Below are 21,925 nucleotides of genomic sequence, written 5' to 3' on the forward strand. Positions count from 1 at the left end.
TATTAGAGGCTCTCGACTGGATAATTTTGCTCCTCAGGGGACATTTGATAATGTCTGGAGACATTTTTGGTTTCACTACTGGCATCTAGTGAGTAGAAGTAGGGATGCTGCTAAACATGCTACAGTGCACAAGACAACTTCTACAACGAAGAATTACCTGGCCCCAAATGTCGATAATGTTACTGCTGAGAAACCATATTTTATACTTAAAACTTTTGTGCCTTATAATAGATGTTTTGGAAACATAGAAAAGAGAAGGTCACTGTCGATTGAGCTATCAAGGTTTCATGGAAGAGTGTCAGTTGAGCTCAGCCTTCAAACATTAATAATTACCAATATTTTTATAGGGATGCTGTGTGCCAGAAACCTTATATATTCACTTCCTTAATCCTTACGACAGTCCTATGAGATAGGTACTATTATTATTTCCATATTATAGAGGAGGAAACCAAGGTATGAAAAGTTCAGGTAACTTGCCCAAAGACACTCCACAAATGGAAGACCTGGAATTAGAACTCAGGTTCTGGCTCTGGAGTTTATGCTTTTACCTACTACCCAAAACTACTCTCAAAAATGTGTAGATAGCTCCAGAACAGGGGATGTGGGAAAGGTTGTTAACAAAGACATGTGCAATGTATGTTTTTGAGAAAATGAATTGACTTAGCCTTTTGAACAAAATATTTGGGTTGGATAGTAGTGGAAAGTATCTGGAAAAATAACTAAAACAAAAGGAATGCAAAGAGCCAGAATGCCAGGCTAAGGAATTTGGGTTTATAGATGATGGGGTCATTAAATGATTTTTGAGAGAGGTTGTGATGTGTCCAGTGGTATTTTGGGAAAAGTGTTCTAGTGGCTGTGTTCAGTATAGATTGGAAAATGGAAAGTGGAGAAGGCTATAGTTTGGGTGAGCAGTTTTTATAGTAATCCAGGTATGAAGAAGTTAAAGCCTGAACTAGAATAGTAGCTGTAAGAATAGGAGAAAAAATGGCAGATGTGAAAGATGTTATGAAGGAAGAATTGATAGAACTTAGTATTTAAGTTTGGAGGGGAGAATTGAAAAGGAGACCAAGATGATTTGGAAATAGGTGGCTGGGAGAAGAATGAAAGAAAAACAGGAAGTTAAGAAGTTAAGGTTGGGGCAGAGAAATGTGAATTTGGGTTTTAGCCTTGTTTATTTTGGTCATATCAGGCAGTCTCCCATAGACAGTTACAGATGAAAATTACATCTGTAGGAAGAGGTCAGGCTGGAGAGATACAGCGGTCATGGATATGGGATGATCACCTGCATGGTGAAAGTGGATGAAATTATAGAGGAGAGCGAATGGCTGGTGCTGATTCTTTCTCAGCATCTACATTAATAAACGCAATAGAAAGAAAGGGTTCCATTAAAGGAGTTAGGATAGTGCAGCATTGTGACAACCAAAGGAGCAGTTTTAATGCGTTGCTTAGAAATCAAAGAAAATGAGGGGGTAGGAAGGGCCATTGGATTTTGAAACTAACATCAACAGAGTTAGAGAAAATGATATGCATGATTTGAGAAGTTTGACAAAGTGAGAGGAAGAAAACTTGAGTGGTAAGAGAAAGACAAGATCAAGTCAAGGTAGCAAAGAGTGAGGAACTATTTCATATTTTGGGATATGGGGGCTGGGACTGGTATTTCTGTAAATGAAGGACCAAGTTCCAGTAGAAGAGAGAAAAGCATTAAATAGAATACCAAGGTGGAAAACTTAGCTCTGGAAAGGAAATAAGAAGCTTCTTACTCTGAGCCTAGAGGAAAGAGTATGGGAATTGTTGAAAAGACATTTTCTGAGGTGGGAAGGAATATAGTAAGCAACCTTATTAATACATAATAAGTATACATATTAAATAAATTTTAATAAGGGATGGTCAAATATTTGTGAGAAATTGGGAAGCAAAACTAATGAGGACATTTTGTCCTATAGATATTTTTAAAATAATTTAAAACTTTTTTCATTCAGAACTTCCTTTGATTTGTCAAATAACATACCATTTGTGCAGAATAAGTAAATGGTAACTCCTTATTTACATGACTTTTTTACACCAATATTGTTATGCCTGAAGCTTATCCTTTTAAGCATTGAAAGATTTAACATGAATCTTTCTTTATTCTTCACTAAATAGTGTATCTGAATATAATTTAACTTTACCATCGTAAGTGGGAGTCATTGAGAATATAATTGTTTTACTTAACTTTGTATAATCTGAAACTGTCAACACATTTGTCCTTACATTAAATTGCTTCTGACTGCTTTGTATTGATAGTTGTTTTGCTATACTGATATTTTATCTTTTCAGTAGTCAGCTTTTAGCTATTTTTTCTTCATTTCTTCCTACTTTGTTAGTTTTAACCTAGCTGTTTCCTTATTCAGTAAAGATCTGAAGAATACTTGGGAAAGCAAGTTATCCTTCATTTATAGACAACTCTTAGTGTGGTTACAATTCCTTCTGGGAAATAATTCCCATGAAGTTGGTTTGTGACAGCTCAGTATAGTTTTTTTGGAAATTTGCAGTTGGATCTGTGGCTGTGTTTCAGAAGGTTGGAGTTGACTGGTGTTTTGACTTGGAGAGTAGTAGCATTACTATAGTTAGCTTCATAGGTTAAAATTTACCATAAATGAAATGTTCAGTAGTAATGAACACATAATTCTTTTTGTTTGCTTCACCTGACCAAGTATGCTAAAAATTGAAGTGAAATGTTTGCAAAGCAGAAGAATAATGATTCTAGATTTAAAGAATAGGCTACAGCCCAGTGACCTTAAAAGTTTAAGGGATAAAAAATTAAATTTCTCATTAGGGTGGGGAGTTTTTCCTGGGGGAATACATAGGCACTTGTATAGTTGAATGTGGCCTTCAGTTCTTTCTTTGGGGTGCTTATTCCTATTTTTAGATATCCAGATAAAGTCTGTTGTTTTTAGTCCTATTTTTGACATCTAGATAAAGTATATGGAAGCTTTATTTTCAGCTCCAAGAATACTAAAGATTTGATATAGTTTCATTTTCAAGAGAGAGAATGTTGATGTAAATGGTTATTAAAGATTATAACAGATTTTAAAATGTACAGATTGAAAATAACCAAGGCGCTTCCTTAGATTAAATCATTATTTATCCCCTATTTCCCTTCTGCCTTTATGGTTTTCCTTAAAACAAAACAGAATAATAGAACAAGACAAAAAGAAATCCAAAAACCTGATGTCACAGTTGCCAAGTATCATAATAGGACTGTAGACTTTGTTACAGAGTGTTGGAAAGTCCCGAATGCTCAGCTTCTATTTACTTTTTCCTCCTGTCAAAGTTGGAGTTTCAAAATGAGCAATAGTTGGGGAGTAAAATTGTTAAGTCACTTCTCCCACTTTTCTTCAAGGACATTGGTAGCCTAGTTTTTTGCAGCTTTTACTTGATAAGATTGCTAATACTAATGTCAAATTTGTAACGTTTCAGTTAGTCATGTATGTTTTAAAGTTGAGACCAGAGGGCTCCCCTTATCCTCATGGTTGCATTAATTATCATTTTTATTAGAATGAGCATAGTCCTCTACCAGTAGTAATAGTTCTTGGCAATTTCTTCAATAGATCTGGAATGTTAAGATTCTTTTGTTTCAAAGTACACAAGTACATTTCTTGGAAAAAAATTTCAGCTTTAAATACTCCACGGATCAGCACTGTTCCATTAATAAACCCTTCTAGCAAGCATTTATTTTTTTTTTTTACCAGCTTATGCAGTGAAATCAGGACAGAAATTTGTGTGTGTTATGGTACACAAAAGTACTGCTAAGGCAAGCAAATATACTATTTGGACAGTCTAAATTTTTTAAAATTTAGTATTACTGTATGTAATACAGTTTAAATTTAAAGATAGTTTTATTTAAGAATTAGTAAAAATAAATAGTTTACCTTTTTATCCTCCATTTTCATTTTTAACCTTTTTTTTTTTTAAAGTCCGCAGATGCACTTTTGGTGGCAATCGACTCTGAAGTAGTGGGAGCTGTTGATATACTACTTAATCATCGACCAAAACGATCATCAAGACCAACTATAGTAGTTAGTACTCTTAAATATTTATTAATTTGGATTTTTAAACCAAAATAGATCTCCTGCCCCATTCCCATTTTTTTCTTCCCCCAAATTTATTTTATTTTAAAGAAATAGATTTTTTTTTTACTCTGTAAAATATTGCCTTAAAGTAAGTAGATACTTGCAGGAATAATTAATTTTGCTTTCAGGAAACCTTTTTAAAATTAGTGCTATTTCCATAATTTTGTCAGTGTGGACCAATATTTTTAGTTTTGGACATTCTATAGATGAGGTTGAAAATACAGACTAGTTTTCAAATGGATTTAAGAATTAAATATAAACAGTGAAACCATAAAACTGGAAGAAAATGTAGGTGAATATTTAACTGATTATGAGTGGAAAGACTTTATAATCATAAAAAGCAATGGCACAGCCTTCGGCTGTATAGAAGTTAAATTTCTGAAATTTAGACATCGAGCAAAATTTAGAAAGCAGATGGATAACTGGCAAAGATGTTTTCAAAATGTATCAAAAATTCATAATCTTAATAATTGACAAATTGATGAAAAACACCAAGATCAGAAAAGGACATAAAAAAAAATCTCAGAAAAGAAAATACAAGATATGAAAACTTACTACTAATAAGATATGAAATACTAATTTTTGCTTACCAAATTAGCAAAGATTTATTTATTTTATTTATTTAAATTTTAGTTAGTTAACATACAGTGCAGTTTGGTTTCAGGAGTAGAATTCAGCGACTCATCACTTACATACAACACCCAGTGCTCATCACAAGTGCCCTCCTTAATATCCATCAACCATTTAGCCCACCCCCCACCCATCTCCTTCCATCAATCCTCAGTTTATTCTCTGTCATTAAGAGTCTCTTATGGTTCATTTCCCTCTCTCTTCTTTTATACCCCCTTCCCATACTTTTGTCTATTTTGTTTCTTAAATTCCACATATGAATGAAATCATTTCACTTAATATAGTACACTCTAGCTCCATCCATATCACTGCAAATGGCAAGATTTCATTCTTTTTGATGGCTGAGTAATATTCCATTATATATATATCTTTATTATCCATTCATAAGTCGATGGACATTTGGGTTCTCCATAGTTTGGTTATTGTTGATAATGCAAATTAGTAAAGATTTTTAAAAATAATTATTGATAGCAAGGGAGTAGTATAGTCTAATACAAATTGGTGGGGAGGGTATTTTGGAAAGCAGTTTGGCAGAGTGTCATAAATAAGAAAGATGTTCATATTCTTTAACCTAGTGTTTCCCCTTCTAGGAACTGGTCAGAAATGGGGAGAAAAATGTTAATTGTCATCTTACTCGTAGCAATGAAAAAAAATGTGACCCAATTTAAACATCCCCAAATAAAAGATTGAAAATAGTAAAAATTACATATATATTAAAATGGTATTTTTAAAAGAATATTTAGGAACCTGAATAAATACGACATAGGAAGTGAAAAAAAATGGGAATAGTAAACTGAACATATGCTATGATCCAGGGCTAAAAAGATGCACAAAGAACTATATGGAAATGTAGCAAAACATTACCTAACAGCAGTCATCTCATTGCTAAATTAAGGATGTTTTTTTCTTACTCCTTTAATTTTTCTTTATTGCTTTTGTAATTAGGAAGATAGTCACTAATGATCAAATAGATTCTACTTTAAATTGAGATATTTGTTACATATCAAAATTTAAAAATTATAACATTCATTATTGGTGAGGATGTAGTGAAATAAACAGTTTAAATAATTGCTGGTAGTGAAGAAAAATATTGTTTTAAGAAAGAATTATAAATCGTGGATTATCTGCTATTATCTGAGAACAATAAGAAGCTCTGCTAAATTACATACTTTATCATATATTAACTGAAATCTTTTACTTTCATTTAGGTATTACTAAGTTTGTGCAAGCATGACTTTCTCCAGAGGATAGTACCAACTAGTTTTAAGTGGTGATAAGAAACCAAAAGGAACAGAGAAAAAAAGGCTAAGAATATAGCCCCTGTCCAAATGATCAGAAATGTCTAGAATCCTATTCAATTTTCTGTCATCTGTCTTGCAGGCACTGTTATATTTTGGTATACTTATTCCACCTGTAGCCTTTTTACCCATTTACTTTCTTGGCAGGGAGGGTGGGGTGTAGGATGCCAAGGTATTGGAGCAACCGACTGACATTATTCCATCACCATTAGCACCACCAGTCGACTCTTGAGTTGTAAGGCTCTGGCAGTCTTCACTACTCAGTGAAAGAACACTTTGTACTTCATCTCTGACAAAAAGAATTATCCAGCTCCAGCCTTTGTTTGAGTACTTCCAGTGACAGCAAGATCACATTTTAACAGCCCTAATACTTCTTGACAGGCAATGTCTAATGTTTTTATATACTTTTTAAAAATCATTTCAGTGAATTTATTCTGTATTCTTAGATTATCAAAATTGTTTTTTGATAAATTTTGATTTTCAAATACAGTTGGGTTTTTTGATAGTATGTAGATTATATTATGAACAATGAAATAATGAATTTTAATCTTATCTTCTAATAATGTTTTTCATGTAGCCAAGTATGTGTTATAGGAAAAATGAGGACATCATTTAAATACAATTTTCTTCTCTTTATAACCTGTAATAAGGGGAGAAAGGGCTAAATTTTTAGATTTCTTTGTTATTTTTAAATAAATTCATTAATTTGAAGTTTCCAATAAATGAGAAGTATATAAAGAAACTATTCATAAAAGAAGGGGGAAAAAGCCAAGTATGTCAGAAAATATTAAAACTTAATCAATAGTCAAAGGAAGGTAAAGTAATATTTCATGATAGTTTTTTTCACTCATAAATTGGGAATGACCATGCCTAGTGCTAGTGAGTAAACCTTGAGTGTGAAATGGGTACATTCCTATATTATTGGTAATATAAACTGAAAAGAACTTTAGTAGTGTATATCAAATCTTCAAAACTGTTCATGGCCTTTAGACCTATTATCATTATTATTATTATTTAAAGACTTTATTTATCTATTTGACAGAGAGAGAGACAGCCAGCGAGAGAGGGAACACAAGCAGGGGGAGTGGGAGAGGAAGAAGCAGGCTTCCAGCAAAGGAGCCTGATGTGGGGCTCGATTCCAGAACGCTGGAATCATGCCTTGAGCCAAAGGCAGATGCTTAATGACTGAGCCACCCAGGTGCCCCCTTTAGACCTATTATTGCACTTCAGGGGTTCTGTGGTTTATGAGTTTATCCTAAATTTCAAAAAAGCTGTGTTCATAAAGATGTTTGTGGTAGTGTTATTTACATAAACAAAACAAAGTATCTTGAACATAGGTCTATGAATTTTCTTAAATTACATGCTACATTCTATACGTGAATTTTATTTCCCAGAAATTCTGGGCTATAGTTTTATGAAATTATTAGAAGGGTCTTTGAATTTCAGAATATTAAAGACCATTGTTTTTAATCATTGATCCCAAATCACTTATGCCAAAGATGTCCTTAAAAGGAGGTATAATAGAAAAAGGACTAGAAGGAGATGCTGTAAAATTTATTTTGCATAGTAGGAATATGGAAATTTTTTTATTTCGGCTTTTCTATATTTTTCAATGTTTTATAATATGTGTGTACTACTTTTATAATGTTAATAAAAATTACAAAAAAACCTCTGTGAACTTGATAAGCTTATGCAATGAAATCAAACAGCTCTCAGGAAAACCTGTGTGAAAAAGTGAGCGCATTGGGAAGACTATGCAATAGTCATACAATAATCAACCTTTCTATTTAACCCTGATTTTTTATTTACTAATGTTTCTTTCCTCATGTCATGCCATCACCAGGCCCATGAGCCCATGTAGGGAAAGCAGCTCAGGCTCTGGTATAATACAGACCTGAGTTCTGATCTGCATTTTGCCACTCTGTTGTGTAGTTTGGGCACATTAACTTCTCTGAGCCTCAGTTTCTTCATGGGGATTATGCTCAATTTTGCAGGCTATTGTGGGGATTAAATGAGATGATAAATATAAAGTGCCTAACAGTCCCAGGACTCAATAATAGTAGTTATGATGTTAGTGTTTTTGTGCATTAGTAGCAGGAAATAGTATAGGTAATGATTGGGAATATGTAGAGAATTACACAAAATGAAGAGTGCTTCCTATTTACTTACCCCTTCTAGGCAGCTTCATTGCTATTAATGTAGCAAGGTTTGCTGTAAAGGTGGAATTTTTAAGTTTTTCTCATGCATTTATACTTTGCCTATTTTTAACATTTCTGTTTTTTCCTTTATATTCTTTTTCTAAGATTCTTGTTCTTTATCCTTGTCATGAATGTTTCCATAATCTTGTGAAAATTAAACACTTTTTCCTAAAGTATTTCTCTAGGTATCCTCACTTCTTCTTTGTTAGGAAAACAGAACTCTAGTTGTATGAATGTGTCCTATTGAAGATTTTTGTCTGTCATGATTATATTGCATTTATTAATTAAAATTGAGTTTTCAGGTTTCAAAAAAAATTGAACCTGGTAAAATGCTTATCATATTTTTAAAAATAATTCTTATGTTCTTTGTGCCTTCTGATTTTTTAAATTTCATTTTCAGATAAATATGTTGTTTTGAAGTCACAAATAATAATTTTGGACATTTATGTAAATATTTTTCAGAAACTAATGGAGCGAATTCAGAATCCTGAGTATTCAACAACTATGGACGTTGCGCCTGTCATTTTAGCTGCTCATCGTAACAACTATGAAATTCTTACAATGCTGTTAAAACAGGATGTATCTCTACCCAAGCCCCATGCTGTTGGCTGTGAGTGCACATTGTGTTCTGCAAAAAACAAAAAGGACAGCCTCCGACATTCCAGGTTAGAAAGTTAAGGTTTTAATAAATAGGTGTGCGATATAGTAAGGTATATGTCAGTGAAATTTTTGTTGTTTTTCTTTCTATGCAGCTTTTAAGAAATATGGGATTGGAATGGCTTATGAAAGCTAAACTTCTAGTTCCTTTGCTTAATATGAGTTTTACATTTTTTAGAAATGTTTACTAAATGATGCATAATTAGGAAAAGCCTTCAAATTATGAATAAGGTTTACCTCACACTTCTGCTGGTGGGGCTTGAAGACACTATTTACTTTTAAGAGCAGAGTCTATTAATCTAAGAGAATTTCCAAGTAGTGGAAGGAGTGGAGATACCCCTTCTTATCTTATTTATAAGGAAATAAAAAGTGTTTTCTGTCTGACTAAATATATAACTTGTTATGCCTCTTACTTCCCCTTCCACACAATATTTAAGTCTTTTTCCCCAGTCAAAATATTAAGAACAACTGAGGAGAAAATGAACAAGAAAGTATCCCACCTTGGACAGGCTGAGCAAGAGCACACACATGGGCATGTTGTATAAGGTTCTGGGCTAAACTTGAGAATCTAATTTTCAGCATAAACCTTTATATATATATTATCTGTGTAGCAATCAAATATATAGTTGAAATTATATCACGTATAACATTTACTATGGGAAATGTTGTCTGGAAGTCCTAAGCAGCCCGTTGATAAACTGTTTTTATGGTATGTGAAATTAGCTTTAAAGCTGCAAGCTATTCACCCTCACTCTTTCCTTACCTTAAGGACAGGTCTTTGGTGGATTGACAGATAATCACAGATCCATAAATTGAGAAAGTCTCCTAGGAATCAATTTAATGTTTATTTGCAGAGATTGAGCTGGAAAGTTTTTCTATTTTCAAGTTGAATTACAGCGAGACCTTTTTTTTTTTTTTAATAAGATCTGGTTGATAGCTATGGCTATATCATTTTACTTTTTAGTTTAAAAATGACTAGTCTGTAAAATGACAAGCAAAAATGATCTTTAAGGCTTCTTCTAGTTTTAAAATCCTTTATTAATATTAAATATAAATATTTTCAAATTGTATGCTTATTAAATATGTGTGTAGTTGAAGCAGCTGAGGTTGCAGGAATCGGGGCTGGAGAGAACACTAAGCCTGGCTTGGTTTCAGGTGGGGGAAAAGCTTTGTTTTGAAAGCTTTTAGAGGAGCTGTGGCTTGAGTTTGGCCTTTGGTATGAATAAAAATAAAAAGAGGGGCCCCTGGGTGGCTCAGTTGGTTAAGCCTCTGACTCTTGATTTCGGCTCAGGTCATGATGTCAGGGTCATGAGATCCAGCCCCTTGTTAGCTCTGTGTTCAGTGGGGAGTCCCTTGAAATTCTCTCTCTCCCCCCCTGTACTTCACCCCCCTCAAATAAATTAAATAAATAAATAAATAAATAAATAAATAAATAAATAAATAAATAAACTTTTAAAAAAACTTAAAAGGTTGTTTTATGCAGAAAGTACAGTATGTGATTGTGGTTTATTTAGGGAACTCCAAATGGTATGGTGTATTTACAGAAAAGTTTGAGAGAGTTTGTTGTTGATATTTGGGAAAACAGTTACAGTGAATGTCAAAATGCCCTGACTACAAGTCATTTTTAGGAATTGCTAAGTAGACTTGCTGAAGAAAAAGAAGCTAACAAAATGAGAAAAAGAGATACCGGTAAAGGTTTTGGTGAAGTTGAAGAGCGAATATACTGGCAACAGGGAAGTGAGGCAATCTGTATTTATACAGTTATTGGTTTTTAAATTTTAGAGATGCTGAAGTTCCAGGTGATGATAAGGTCTAGGGGCAATAATTTTATTTTATTATTATTGTTTTTTATTTATTTATTTTTAAAGATTTTATTAATTTGAGAGAGAGCATGAGCAGGGGGTGGGGAGGCAGAGGAAGTGGGAGAAGCCAACTCCCCGCTGAGCAGGGAACCCAACTTGGGGCTTGATCCCAGGACCCTGGTATCATGACCTGAGCCAAAGGCAGACTTTTAACTGACTGAGCCACCGAGGCACCACTTAGGGGCAATAATTTTAAATGGGGTAGGGAAGGGTATTGGACCATTATAGTTTAGAAAAACATTTTCAGTAATATAATTGCTGTGATTTGGTTTTAGTCTCAATTATTTGATGTGTTGTGAAATTTCAAATAACTTTAAAGGAAGATTTGAAATCTTTATTATCTATCAAAGGAAGACGAAGTTTTTAAAAAGTTGAGAAGTGCTTTGTTTAAACTGCACAGTGATTTTTATAGTTCTGAGTTTGAATGCCTGTAAGCCCAAAGTATATTCAACTCTACTCATATTATTACTCACTTCACCTTTGAAAGCAATTGAATTTGTATAACTTGGCTTAGAAGAGGATTTGGCATTGAGAAAATCAGGGAATTTAGAGGTTCTAGTAATATTAGTTTGAAAGCTATTTATTTTAACTACACAAGTAATATGTGAATAAATCCTCAAATCCCTGTAAAAATTCTAACTTTAATTTTGAGCAAAAGTTCTTTGACCAATCTCAATTCTTCTCCTGTCTCTGGAGCTAACCAATATGATCAGTTTGAGGTTCTATATCTGCTCCTTAATGACTAGAATTCTAATTGGTTAGAAATGTGACTCTTAACTGTGGTGTTATGTTGGAAACTAGTCTCCATCAATGGCCATCAGTTACATGTTGAAGTTAGAAATTCCCTCTCCCGATTTCTGTCTATACAGATTCCGTTCAAATTTCCTCTCCTATTTCATTAATTTTGCTTATCTGGTATTAATCTTGCCTCATCTACTCCAGTTTTTATGGTTGTCCAAATATTTAGGTTGAACCATATGAAATTACTGTCTTAAAAGTATTTTGAACAATGTAGAATTGCATATTCCCATATTCTTCTTGGTATGGATGAAACCAAAACCCCAGAAAGTTATGTAGAATATAATCACATAACTCTACAGGCCTCAAAAAAGTTGTTTAAAAAAAAAAAAAAATATTTATTTATTTATTTTAGAGAAAGAGCATGTGCACACAAGTGGGCTTAGGGGGGTGTGGAGAGGCGGAGAGAGAGGAAGAGAGAATCTTCAAGCAGACTCCCCACTGATCGTGGAGCCCAACATGATATGGTGACCTGGCATGATGACCTGAGCCAAAAACCAGAGTTGGCTGCTTAACTGACTGAGCCACCCAGGCACCCTGAAAAAGTTTTTTTTTTAATATGGAGATTGATGATTTGCAATAAATGTATACAGGTGCAATAAATGTATACAGGTGTATACTATCACCAGAATCCAATATTATATCATTTCCATCACTGGAAAAAGTTCTGTCATGCCCATTTATATTTATAGTCAATCCCTGCTCCCATTCCTAGCTCCAAGCAACCACAGATCTTTTTTCTATCTCTAACCTATAGTTTTTTGTTTTCTAGAAATTTCATATAAATAGAATCATATAATATATTGACTTATGTCTCTAGCTTCTTTCACTTAACATAATATTTTGAGGTTCATTCATATTGCGTATATCAGTAGTTTATTCCTTTTCATTGTCGAGTAGTATATCATTGTAAGGATGAATCTTTTGTTTATACACTCAATAGTTGATGGACATTTGAGTTGTTTTTAGTTTTTGGCAGGGAACATTCACATATAAGTCTTTATGTGGACATATTTTTTTTTTATTTCTGTTGGGTAGATACCTAGGAGTGGAATTGCTGGTTTTTTTGGTAAATAACTGCCAAACTCTTTTCCAAAGTGATTACATCATTTTACATTCTCACCAGTGATGTATGATGGTTTCAATTCCTCCACATGGTCACCAACACTTTATATTGTTAGTTTTTTTGATCTTAGCCATTTTAGCAGAAGTGTAGTACTATCTCATTGTGGTTTTAATTTGCATTTCCCTTATGCCTTATACTATCAAGCATCTTATCATTTGTTTATATGCCATTAATATATCTTCTTTGATGAAGTATCTATTCAGATCTTTTGCCCATTTTTAAAAATTGGGTTGTTTGTCTTATTAAGTTGTAAAAGTTCTTTGTATATCCTGGACACAAGTCCTTTATGACATATATGTTTTGCAAATGAATTCTCCCAGTCTGTGACTTGTCTTTTCATTTTCTTCTTGGTGTATTTTGAAGAGCAAAACTTGTAATTTTGATGAGACCCATTTTTTCACTTTTATCTTTTGTAGATTATTTCTTGTGTCATATGTATGAAATATTTGCCTAACCCAAGGTCACAAACATTTTCTCCTGTTTTCTTCTAGAAGTTTTATAGTTGTATGATTTACATTTAAATTTATAATCTATTTTGAGTAAACTTTTGTATGTATGTGAGATAAAGATCTAAGTTCTTTTTTAATGCTTTGCAATATCCAAACATGTGTTCTAGTATCATTTGTTGAAGAGTATTGTTTCCCCCAGTAAATTATCTTTACACCTTAGAAGTCACTTGAGCATATATGTATGGTTTGATTTCTAGACTGTAATTTGTTCCATTAATCTATAAGTCTATTCTTACACAAATATATGATTTCACTCATATGTGGAATTTCAGAAGCAGATGATCATATGGAGAAAAAAAGAGAGAGGCAAACCATAAAACAGACTCTTAACTATAGAAAACAAACTAAGGCTTACTGAAGAGGAGGTGGGTGGTGGGGGGGTATGAGTTAAATGGGTGATGTATTAAGGAGGGCACTTGTGATGAGCACTGGGTGTTATTTTTTAAAAGATTTTATTTATTTTTGCGAGAGAGAGAAGGAGAGAGATTGAGCATGAGTGGGGGGAAGGGCAGAGGGAGAAGCAGACTCCCTACTGAGCAGGGAGCCCAATGGGGGACTTGATCCCAGACCCTGGAATCATGACCCAAGCCAAAGGCAGACACCCAACCGACTGAGCCACCCAGGTGCCCAGAGCACTGGGTGTTATATGTAAGCAATAAATCACTAAATTCTACTTCTGAAACTAATATTACACTATATGTTAAATAACTGGAATTTAAGTAAAAACTTGAAACAAAATAAAATTAGGCAATGTATGTCTTTCATCGTTCATCGTTTTTTGTTTGTTTGTTTTTAATTTTCGGCTATGCTGTGTTCTTTGCATTTGCAAAGAATTTGTTTAGAATGAGTTATCATTTTTTATGAAAATACCTGCTTGGATTTTTAAGAGGGGTTGCATTATGTATGGTTTTAATAGTATTAAATTTTAATAGTATTAATAGTATTAAATCTTTCAACCTATGAACATGTATATCTTTCCATTTTATTAAGTCTTCCTAATTACTTTCAGCAATGTTTTCTAGTCTTCAGTGTATAGGTCTTGTGCTTCTTTTTTATAATTTATTCCTAAGTATTTTATTTGTTTTGAGAATATTGTACATGAATTGCTTTCTTAATTTCATTTGCAGATGGTTCATTGCTAGTCTATAGAAATAAAACAGATTTTTTTGTATACTGGTTTTGTATCTTGTGATCTTGCTAAACTCATTTATTCTAATAGGAGTTTTTATTTGTTTGCTTTTTAGATTCCTAAAGATTTTTATATATAAGATTATATCATCTGTAAGTAGAGACAGGTTTACTTCTTTTCCAATCTTTAGGCCTTCATTTTTCTTGCCTTATTGCACTGGCTAGAACCTCCAGTGTGATGTTGAATATAAGTTAGTAAGAGTACATATCCTTGCCTTGGATTCTTGGTTCTGGATTTTCTACTTGGGATTTTCTATTTATAGTATCATAGAAAATAGTTTTACTGCCCTAAAGATCCCCTACATTACACTTATTTATCCCTCCCTCACCCCAAACCCCTGGCAATCACTGATTTTTATTTATTTATTTTTTTACTGTGTCCATGGTTTTAACTTTTCTCTGTAATGTCATATAATTGGAATCATATAGTATGTAGCCTTTTCATATTGTCTTCTTTCACTTAGTAATATGCATTTAAGTTTCATTCGTGTGTTTTCATGGCTTGACAGTACGTTTCTTTTTAGCACTGAATAATATTACATTGTATGCAGGTACTACAGTTTATCCATACACCTACTGAAAGACATCTTGATTGCTTCCAAGTTTTGGAAGTTATGAATAAAGCTGTTATAAACATTCACATACAGGTTTTTGTGTGGACATAAGTTTTCAGCTTATTAGATAAATATGAAGAAGTGTGATTGCTGGATCATATGGTAAGAATATCTTTACTTTTATAAGAAACTGCCAAACTGTCTTGCAAAGTGCCTGCACCATTCAGCATTCCTACCAACAATGAATGAATTTCATGTTGCTCCACATCCTCACCAGCATTTGATTATTGTCACGGTTTGGATTTAGCCTTTCTAATGGGTATGTAATGGTATGGTATCTCATTGTTGCTTTAATTGCCATTCCCTTGTGATCTAGTGATGTATGATGTTGTGCATCTCTATATGCTTATTTCCCATCTGTCTGTCATCATTTGTGAGATGTCTGTTCAGATCTCTTGCCTATTTTTTAATGGGATTGTTTGTTTTCTTATTGTTGAGTTTTAAGAGTTCTTTGTATACTTTATATACAGGGTCCTTTATCAGATATGTTTTTTGTAAATATTTTCTCCCAGCCTGTGGCTTGTCTTTTCATTCTCTTGATTCATGGGTTATTTTAAAGTATGCTGTTGTACTTCACATATTTTGGAATTTCCCAGATTTCTTTCTACTGGTGATTTCTAATTTAATTTCTAACTTAATTAATTGATTGGAGAATATACTGTATTTTTAAAATAACTTTACTGAGGAGCACCTTGGTGGCTAAGTCAGTTAAGCGTCTGCCTTTGGTTCTGGTCATGATCCCACTGTCCTGGGATGGAGCCCTGCATCAGGTTCCCTGCTCAGTGGGGAGTCTGCTTCTCCCTATCCCTGCTCTTGCATGCTTGCTCTCTCTCTGTCCCTCCCAAATAAATAAATAAAATCTCTAAAAAATAACTTTATTGAGATATAATTTATTGGGATATAATTCATATATTTTAAAATTCACCCCTTTATATTTGGAGTTATACATTGACTGCCATTATTTAATTCCAGAACACCTCATCACATCAAGAAGAAACACTATACTCATTAGCAGTCACTCTCCCAGCCACTGGAAACAACTAAATTTACTTTCTGTTCTTACGGGTATTTCCTATTCTGGATATTTCATATAAATTACATCTTTTAAATTCTTATCAGTCATTTGCTTATCTTTTTTGGAGATGTCTATTCAGATCCGTTTCCTGGTTTTTTAATTGGTTATCTGCCTTTTTATTGCTGAATTTTAAGAGGGGTGTGTGTGTGTGTGTGTGTGTGTGTGTGTGTGTGTGTTTATGTTCTGGATACAAGACCCTCATCAGATACATGATTTGCAAATCTTTTTTCACATTCCATCAGTTATCTTTTCACTTTTTCAATGGTGTACTTCAGAGCACAGAAGTTTTAAATTTTGGTGGAGTCCAGTTAACCTCTTTTTGGTATTATAGCTAATTGCTTAATTTGGAGAAAGTACTTTTTATGATTTCATTCTTTAAAAAAAATAGACTAGTTCTATGGCCTACCATGTAGTTTGACATGGAGAATATTCTATGTACTCCTGAAATAATACTCTTGAATATTCTATGTACTCTTGGGGTGAGCATTCAATAAACTTCAGTTTGATCATATATTCTTTCATAGTATTTGAGTCTTCCTTGTCCCTCCTGGTTTTTTATCCATTTATTCTATCAATTTCTGGGAGAGGAATATTAAATCTCAAAATGTATCAGAATATATAATTTATTCTTGTCAGATGGAGTGTTCAATCAATGTCTAGTTGGTTAATGGTGTTGCTTAATTCTTTTCTTTCCTTGTTGATCTTTTGTCTAATTGTTCTATCCATTATTGAAAGTGGAGTATTAAAAGTCTCTGATTCTTATTGTTCAGTTGTCTATTTTTCCATTTCTGTTAATTTTTTCTTCATGATTTTGGTGCTCTGTTGTTAGTCACAAATATGTTTATAAATGTACGTTTTTGCCTCTCATTGAATTGATCTGCCCCCTTAAGCACAAAAGTACAGGTTTACCAGCTTCAGGCTGGAAAACTGCAGTTCTCCATGACTGAACTGGGGACAGAGGTGATGGAATTAGCCTCAGGCCAGAAGACCACAGATTCAAACCATTCTTGCCTGAAGCTCTAGCAGTTTTTCAATAATAGATCTCAGTACATAATTTCCAGTGACCTGAAGAGGTTGATTTTTTAAAATATAATGGACCCTTGAGCAATGTGGGAGCTAGGGGCACCAACCCCTTATGCAGTAAAAAATCCATGTATCTTTTGATACTGCAGAAACTTAACTACTAATTAGCCTACTGTTGACTAGAAGTCTTACGAATAACACAGTCGATTAACATATTTTGTATATTATATGTATTATGTACTGTATTCTTAAGTAAGCTAGAGAAAAGAAAATGTTATTAAGGAAATCATAAAGAGGACAAAATACATTTATAGTACTATACTATATTAAAAAAAAAAACACATATAAGTGCACCTGCACAGTTCAAACCCATGCTGTTCAAGGGTCAACTGTAATTTTGTCCATTTGTATACATATTTTTTTGTGTAGTGGAATTACTGACCTCTTCACACCATCATTACTTTTTTTTTTTTTTAAGATTTTATTTATTTATTTGACAGAGATAGAGACAGCCAGCGAGAGAGGGAACACAAGCAGGGGGAGTGGGAGAGGAAGAAGCAGGCTCACAGCAGAGGAGCCTGATGTGGGGCTCGATCCCATAACGCCGGGATCACGCCCTGAGCCAAAGGCAGACGCCCAACCGCTGTGCCACCCAGGCACCCCCATCATTACTTTGATAGTGTTTTGAATACCAAAAATGATAGGTTTTATAAAGTGAGGCAGCCTTGTCATTTGTTAGGTAACATCTAAGTACTTTCCATGTAATAGCACTTCATTATTACTCTAGCACAATTGGTTGCCACCATTACTAGCAGTCCACTCTTGCTGTTCATTTTGTCATTAATCCTTAATATATTTTGAGACATGATAATGTTGATTAATACAAAAGTCATTTTTAGAAATAATCTGATGAAATTAATATAGACATATTGATGGAAAGAGAAAGATAAGTTGCTTAGTTACATATATTTCTCTCAAGTTTTTGGACAGTTTTGGTGTAGGCAAATATCTCTTCAGGAATCCTTACTTAAGATATAGATAACTATACTTGTTTTATTGAATAGCTAAGTTATAATTGGATTTCATAAATACTGTTTTGTTAAAAGTACATTATACAGGATTTACTTTTATATCTTAAGACCTGAAACCCATAAGGTAAATAAAGAATATTTCAATAAGTTAGTTTAAATAAAAAGTTTAAATTTCCATATAGGAAAATTCTATTGCAAACAAAGTAAAAAGACAAACAATAAACTGGGGAAAAAAGTATTTAAAATACTTTGACTAGACAGAAGGGTAATTTCTTTGACATATAGATCTTACAAATTGATTTAAAAAAATATAAACGATTATGAAAAAATAGGCTAATGAAAATGAATAGGAGTTTACAGAAGTAGTATAAATGGATAGTAAACAGGAAAGGATGCTTAAACTTCTAAAGAAATTCAGATAAAATTCCATTTTTCATCTATTAGAGTGGCAAAATATTAATGATGATGTAGTGGAAAATGAGCTCTCCTTATTGTTAGTGCTTTGGAAACATCTATTAGAATTTAAAATACACATGCCATTTTATCCAGCAATTCTCAGTGTGCAAAGAATATATGAACTAAAGAACATTCATTGCTGCCTTATTTATAGAAGTAAAAAATTAGAAGCAACTGAAGTTTCCATTAATGGAGATCTGATGATCTGCCATCAAATGGGAAACCATCCAGTTTTGGGGGAAAAAAATGACATGACTCTATATGTAATGACATAGAAAGAGTTGTTCTTTTACATAGTATGTCTGATTATGTTTGTGTGTTAATCGAAAATATCAAGGATATTCACAATTCTCTGTAATGTGACCATTCTTTGAGGAGTAGAGGTGGTGGAAGGAGGAGAACTGGGGACCATCATGTTTCTAAACTGATTGCCTTTTTTTATTTATTTATTTATTTATTTATTTATTTATTTATTTATTTATTTATCAGAGAGAGCACAAGCAGGGGGAACACCACAGGCAGAGGGCGAGGGAGAGGGAGAAGCAGGGACCCTGACGTGGGGCTCAATCCCAGGACTCTGAGATCATGACCTGAGCCGAAGGCAGATGCTTAACCAACTGAGCCACCCAGGCACTCCTAAACTGCTTGCTTTTTTTAATAACAAGCATGTATTAAATTTATGTTTGGAAGAAAATAGACATAATATCTACCAATTTATAAATTAAGAATTATATGTTTATAAATGAAAGAATTATAACAAAAATTTTCTGGTTGCTTCCTATTTAGGTATTGAATATGAACCTTAACTAGTTTACAGAAAGTGAAGGGGTGTGCTTTTCTGTTAGCTACAGATTATACATAAATGAATGATTTCATTCTTAAGATTTGAAACATCTTTAAGAAAAAAAACCTGGTTGAAAAAAAGAGTAACCTGGTTGAATGAGTCATGTGTTATATATATCTAGTGTATTAATGTAGTCTTATCACTGAGGAAGGAAAAATTTAATAACCATTCACTAGCATATTCAAAATGTATTAGTTATTAGCCTATTTTATTTAAAATAATACTGGATTCAGGAATAGAAATTTTTTAATTAAATTGGATTGAAGAATACAAAGACTTTAAGTATTTTTATGTAGTTATCCTGTAATAAGTATAATTGTTTTATTTGCTTTTAATTTTATAGTACTTTAATTTTAAATTTATGAAAATTGTAGGTTGAAAATACTAATTATATGTGTATAATATATTTATTTTACATTATGGAATCACATTTTATCACAGGTTTCGTCTTGATATATATCGCTGTTTGGCCAGTCCAGCTCTAATAATGTTAACAGAGGAGGATCCAATTCTGAGAGCATTTGAACTTAGTGCTGATTTAAAAGAATTAAGCCTTGTGGAGGTGGAATTCAGGTGGGAATGAATGAAAATTGTAAATTATATCCTTTTTTTTTCAGAATCCCTTCAGCCTGAGTTTTTTTTCATAAACCAAATTAATGTTTATATTTATTTACTTTTGATCCAAGATGACCAGACCTTGCTGCCACCTACTTGGGATTTTCCTTCAGGCTCAATGGAATAGACCTTGATGTTTCTTAAAGGTCCCTCTTTCCCCACCCGCCCTTTGCCATTCTTGCACCGTCCTTAAATCCCCCCTTTGTTTAATGTTGCCAAAGGAGTTCTAAGACAGTGAAGAGTAGTGGGGGTGACAGCCTTAAGCAAGAGCAAATTTGTAACTGCTCTCTATTCTATCTCCCCACATTCCCAGATTCTATAATCATTCTTAGAGCCTGATCCTTCATAACTTTCAGAAGCAAATAGAATGCTTGCTGTGTGTCAGGGACATTCCACATACACAGACATAGTCCCTTTTCACTGTTTGGTGAGATTTTCTATTAGGAGACACATAACATGTAGACATAAAAATAAAATACTACTGATTAAGAGGGATGAATCCCATTCTGAGTTTTCTTCTGAAATGAAGAGTTAAATGTAATTTTGACACAAAGAATCATTGTTATCAATTTCCCTTAGAGAGTTAAGTTGGGGAGGTACAAAAAAAAGGCTTTGGAAAAAGCAGCCTACTAAACTACTAATTTAAACATTAAAAAAATAAAAGTCCTTAGAGAACTATATTTTGTAGACTTGAGGAAAAGCTTTGAGACTTTCCCTTACGTTAAAGTATCCCTAGTGCCCCACCAAAGAAGGAGAAATTGATCATTTCTTGCCAGTTCCTGCTGTGCGGTTTCTGGGGGCCAGGTTATACCTATCTCTACCTTTCCTTTTAAGTCTAGCTGCTGTGGGAGTCCCATGTCTTTGCATTGCTCTCCTCTTGTAACTTGACAAGATGGAACGATTCAAACTTCTTCCTGGAAGGGCAATAAGAAGCTTGCAGTTTCTTGTGCTTTAACAGCAGTTTATAGTGTGTTCTTGATGGCTGAGTTCTAGAAACTTTTTAAATATACCTGTTTTCAAGTATGGGACTCCTGTATTTCAATTTGGATAAATTAAAATTTATTTAAACTTGATACGACAAAGTACATACTAAGACAAACACATAAGACACGGTTAAATGTAATTTGTTGATAATTTTAACTTTATTAACATATGAGGTTGTTAATAAATTATTCCTTTTAAATCTGAAGACCTTCCTATTATAATCTTATAATCGGAGTTCTAAGTTACCATATAAAATAGAATTCATTCAACTCATTCCAAAAAGGATTTGAAGCAACTGCTATGTAATCATAGGATAATAAAGTTATTTTGAAGTGATCATAGAGTCCATTTACTTGAATTCCCTTGTTTTTGTAGACAGGGAAAGTGCTCTATATAGGTTAGATATCTTACTGATATCAGCATCTAATTAGGAACAGAGTTAGCAAGAGTTATAACTAGAACATAGGACTCCTGGCTTCTAGTCTACTATGTTTCCATCTAAACTATACAGCCACTTTCTAGTTTTCTAGTAATCTGTTCAAGATTAAGAAAGTTAGATTAATAAGATATATTAATTTTACTGAATTTAGTGGTCTGTCAGTGTTTACCTAAAGATGAGACCTCTTGTAATAATACACACTTTTGATGAATACTCTCATCTGTAATTAGATTCCTAGACTAAGAAGCAGTAATACTTCATTTGTTAAAGAAATCCAATTACTTATTCTCAGGTAGTTTTGGTTATATAGTAAATGCAAAGAGTAGATGAGAAAAATGTTAGCCTCTAAGGAAAAGTTTTTAATTCTTTGAGTGCTAATTTTCTGTTCATGGAAAACCCCATTGTGTAGATGATTAATCATTGGGAAGTTTTTCTTTTTTCCCTTCCTTTCCCTGTAAGGAGAAAA

At 33.2% G+C, this 21,925-nt stretch overlaps 1 protein-coding gene across 4 annotated transcripts in view; it reads left to right on the forward strand.

Moving 5' to 3' along the window:
• Nucleotides 1-21,925, forward strand: part of TRPC1 (transient receptor potential cation channel subfamily C member 1) — a 71,306-nt gene that overhangs the window by 12,480 nt on the left and 36,901 nt on the right. For 2 of the 4 annotated variants that reach the window (XM_087870257.1, XM_087870259.1), the window contains 3 exons: nucleotides 3,957-4,058; nucleotides 8,701-8,903; nucleotides 19,863-19,994. In XM_087870257.1, the coding sequence (XP_087726383.1) occupies nucleotides 3,957-4,058; nucleotides 8,701-8,903; nucleotides 19,863-19,994 (437 nt within the window). The remainder of the gene's footprint in view (nucleotides 1-3,956; nucleotides 4,059-8,700; nucleotides 8,904-19,862; nucleotides 19,995-21,925) is intronic. The other 2 variants (XM_087870258.1, XM_087870261.1) reach the window with 1 other exon arrangement.

Source organism: Ursus americanus, chromosome 20 (assembly GCF_024610735.1).
Source record: "Ursus americanus isolate L20-20 chromosome 20, mUrsAme1.1.p, whole genome shotgun sequence".
Lineage (NCBI taxonomy): Eukaryota > Metazoa > Chordata > Mammalia > Carnivora > Ursidae > Ursus > Ursus americanus.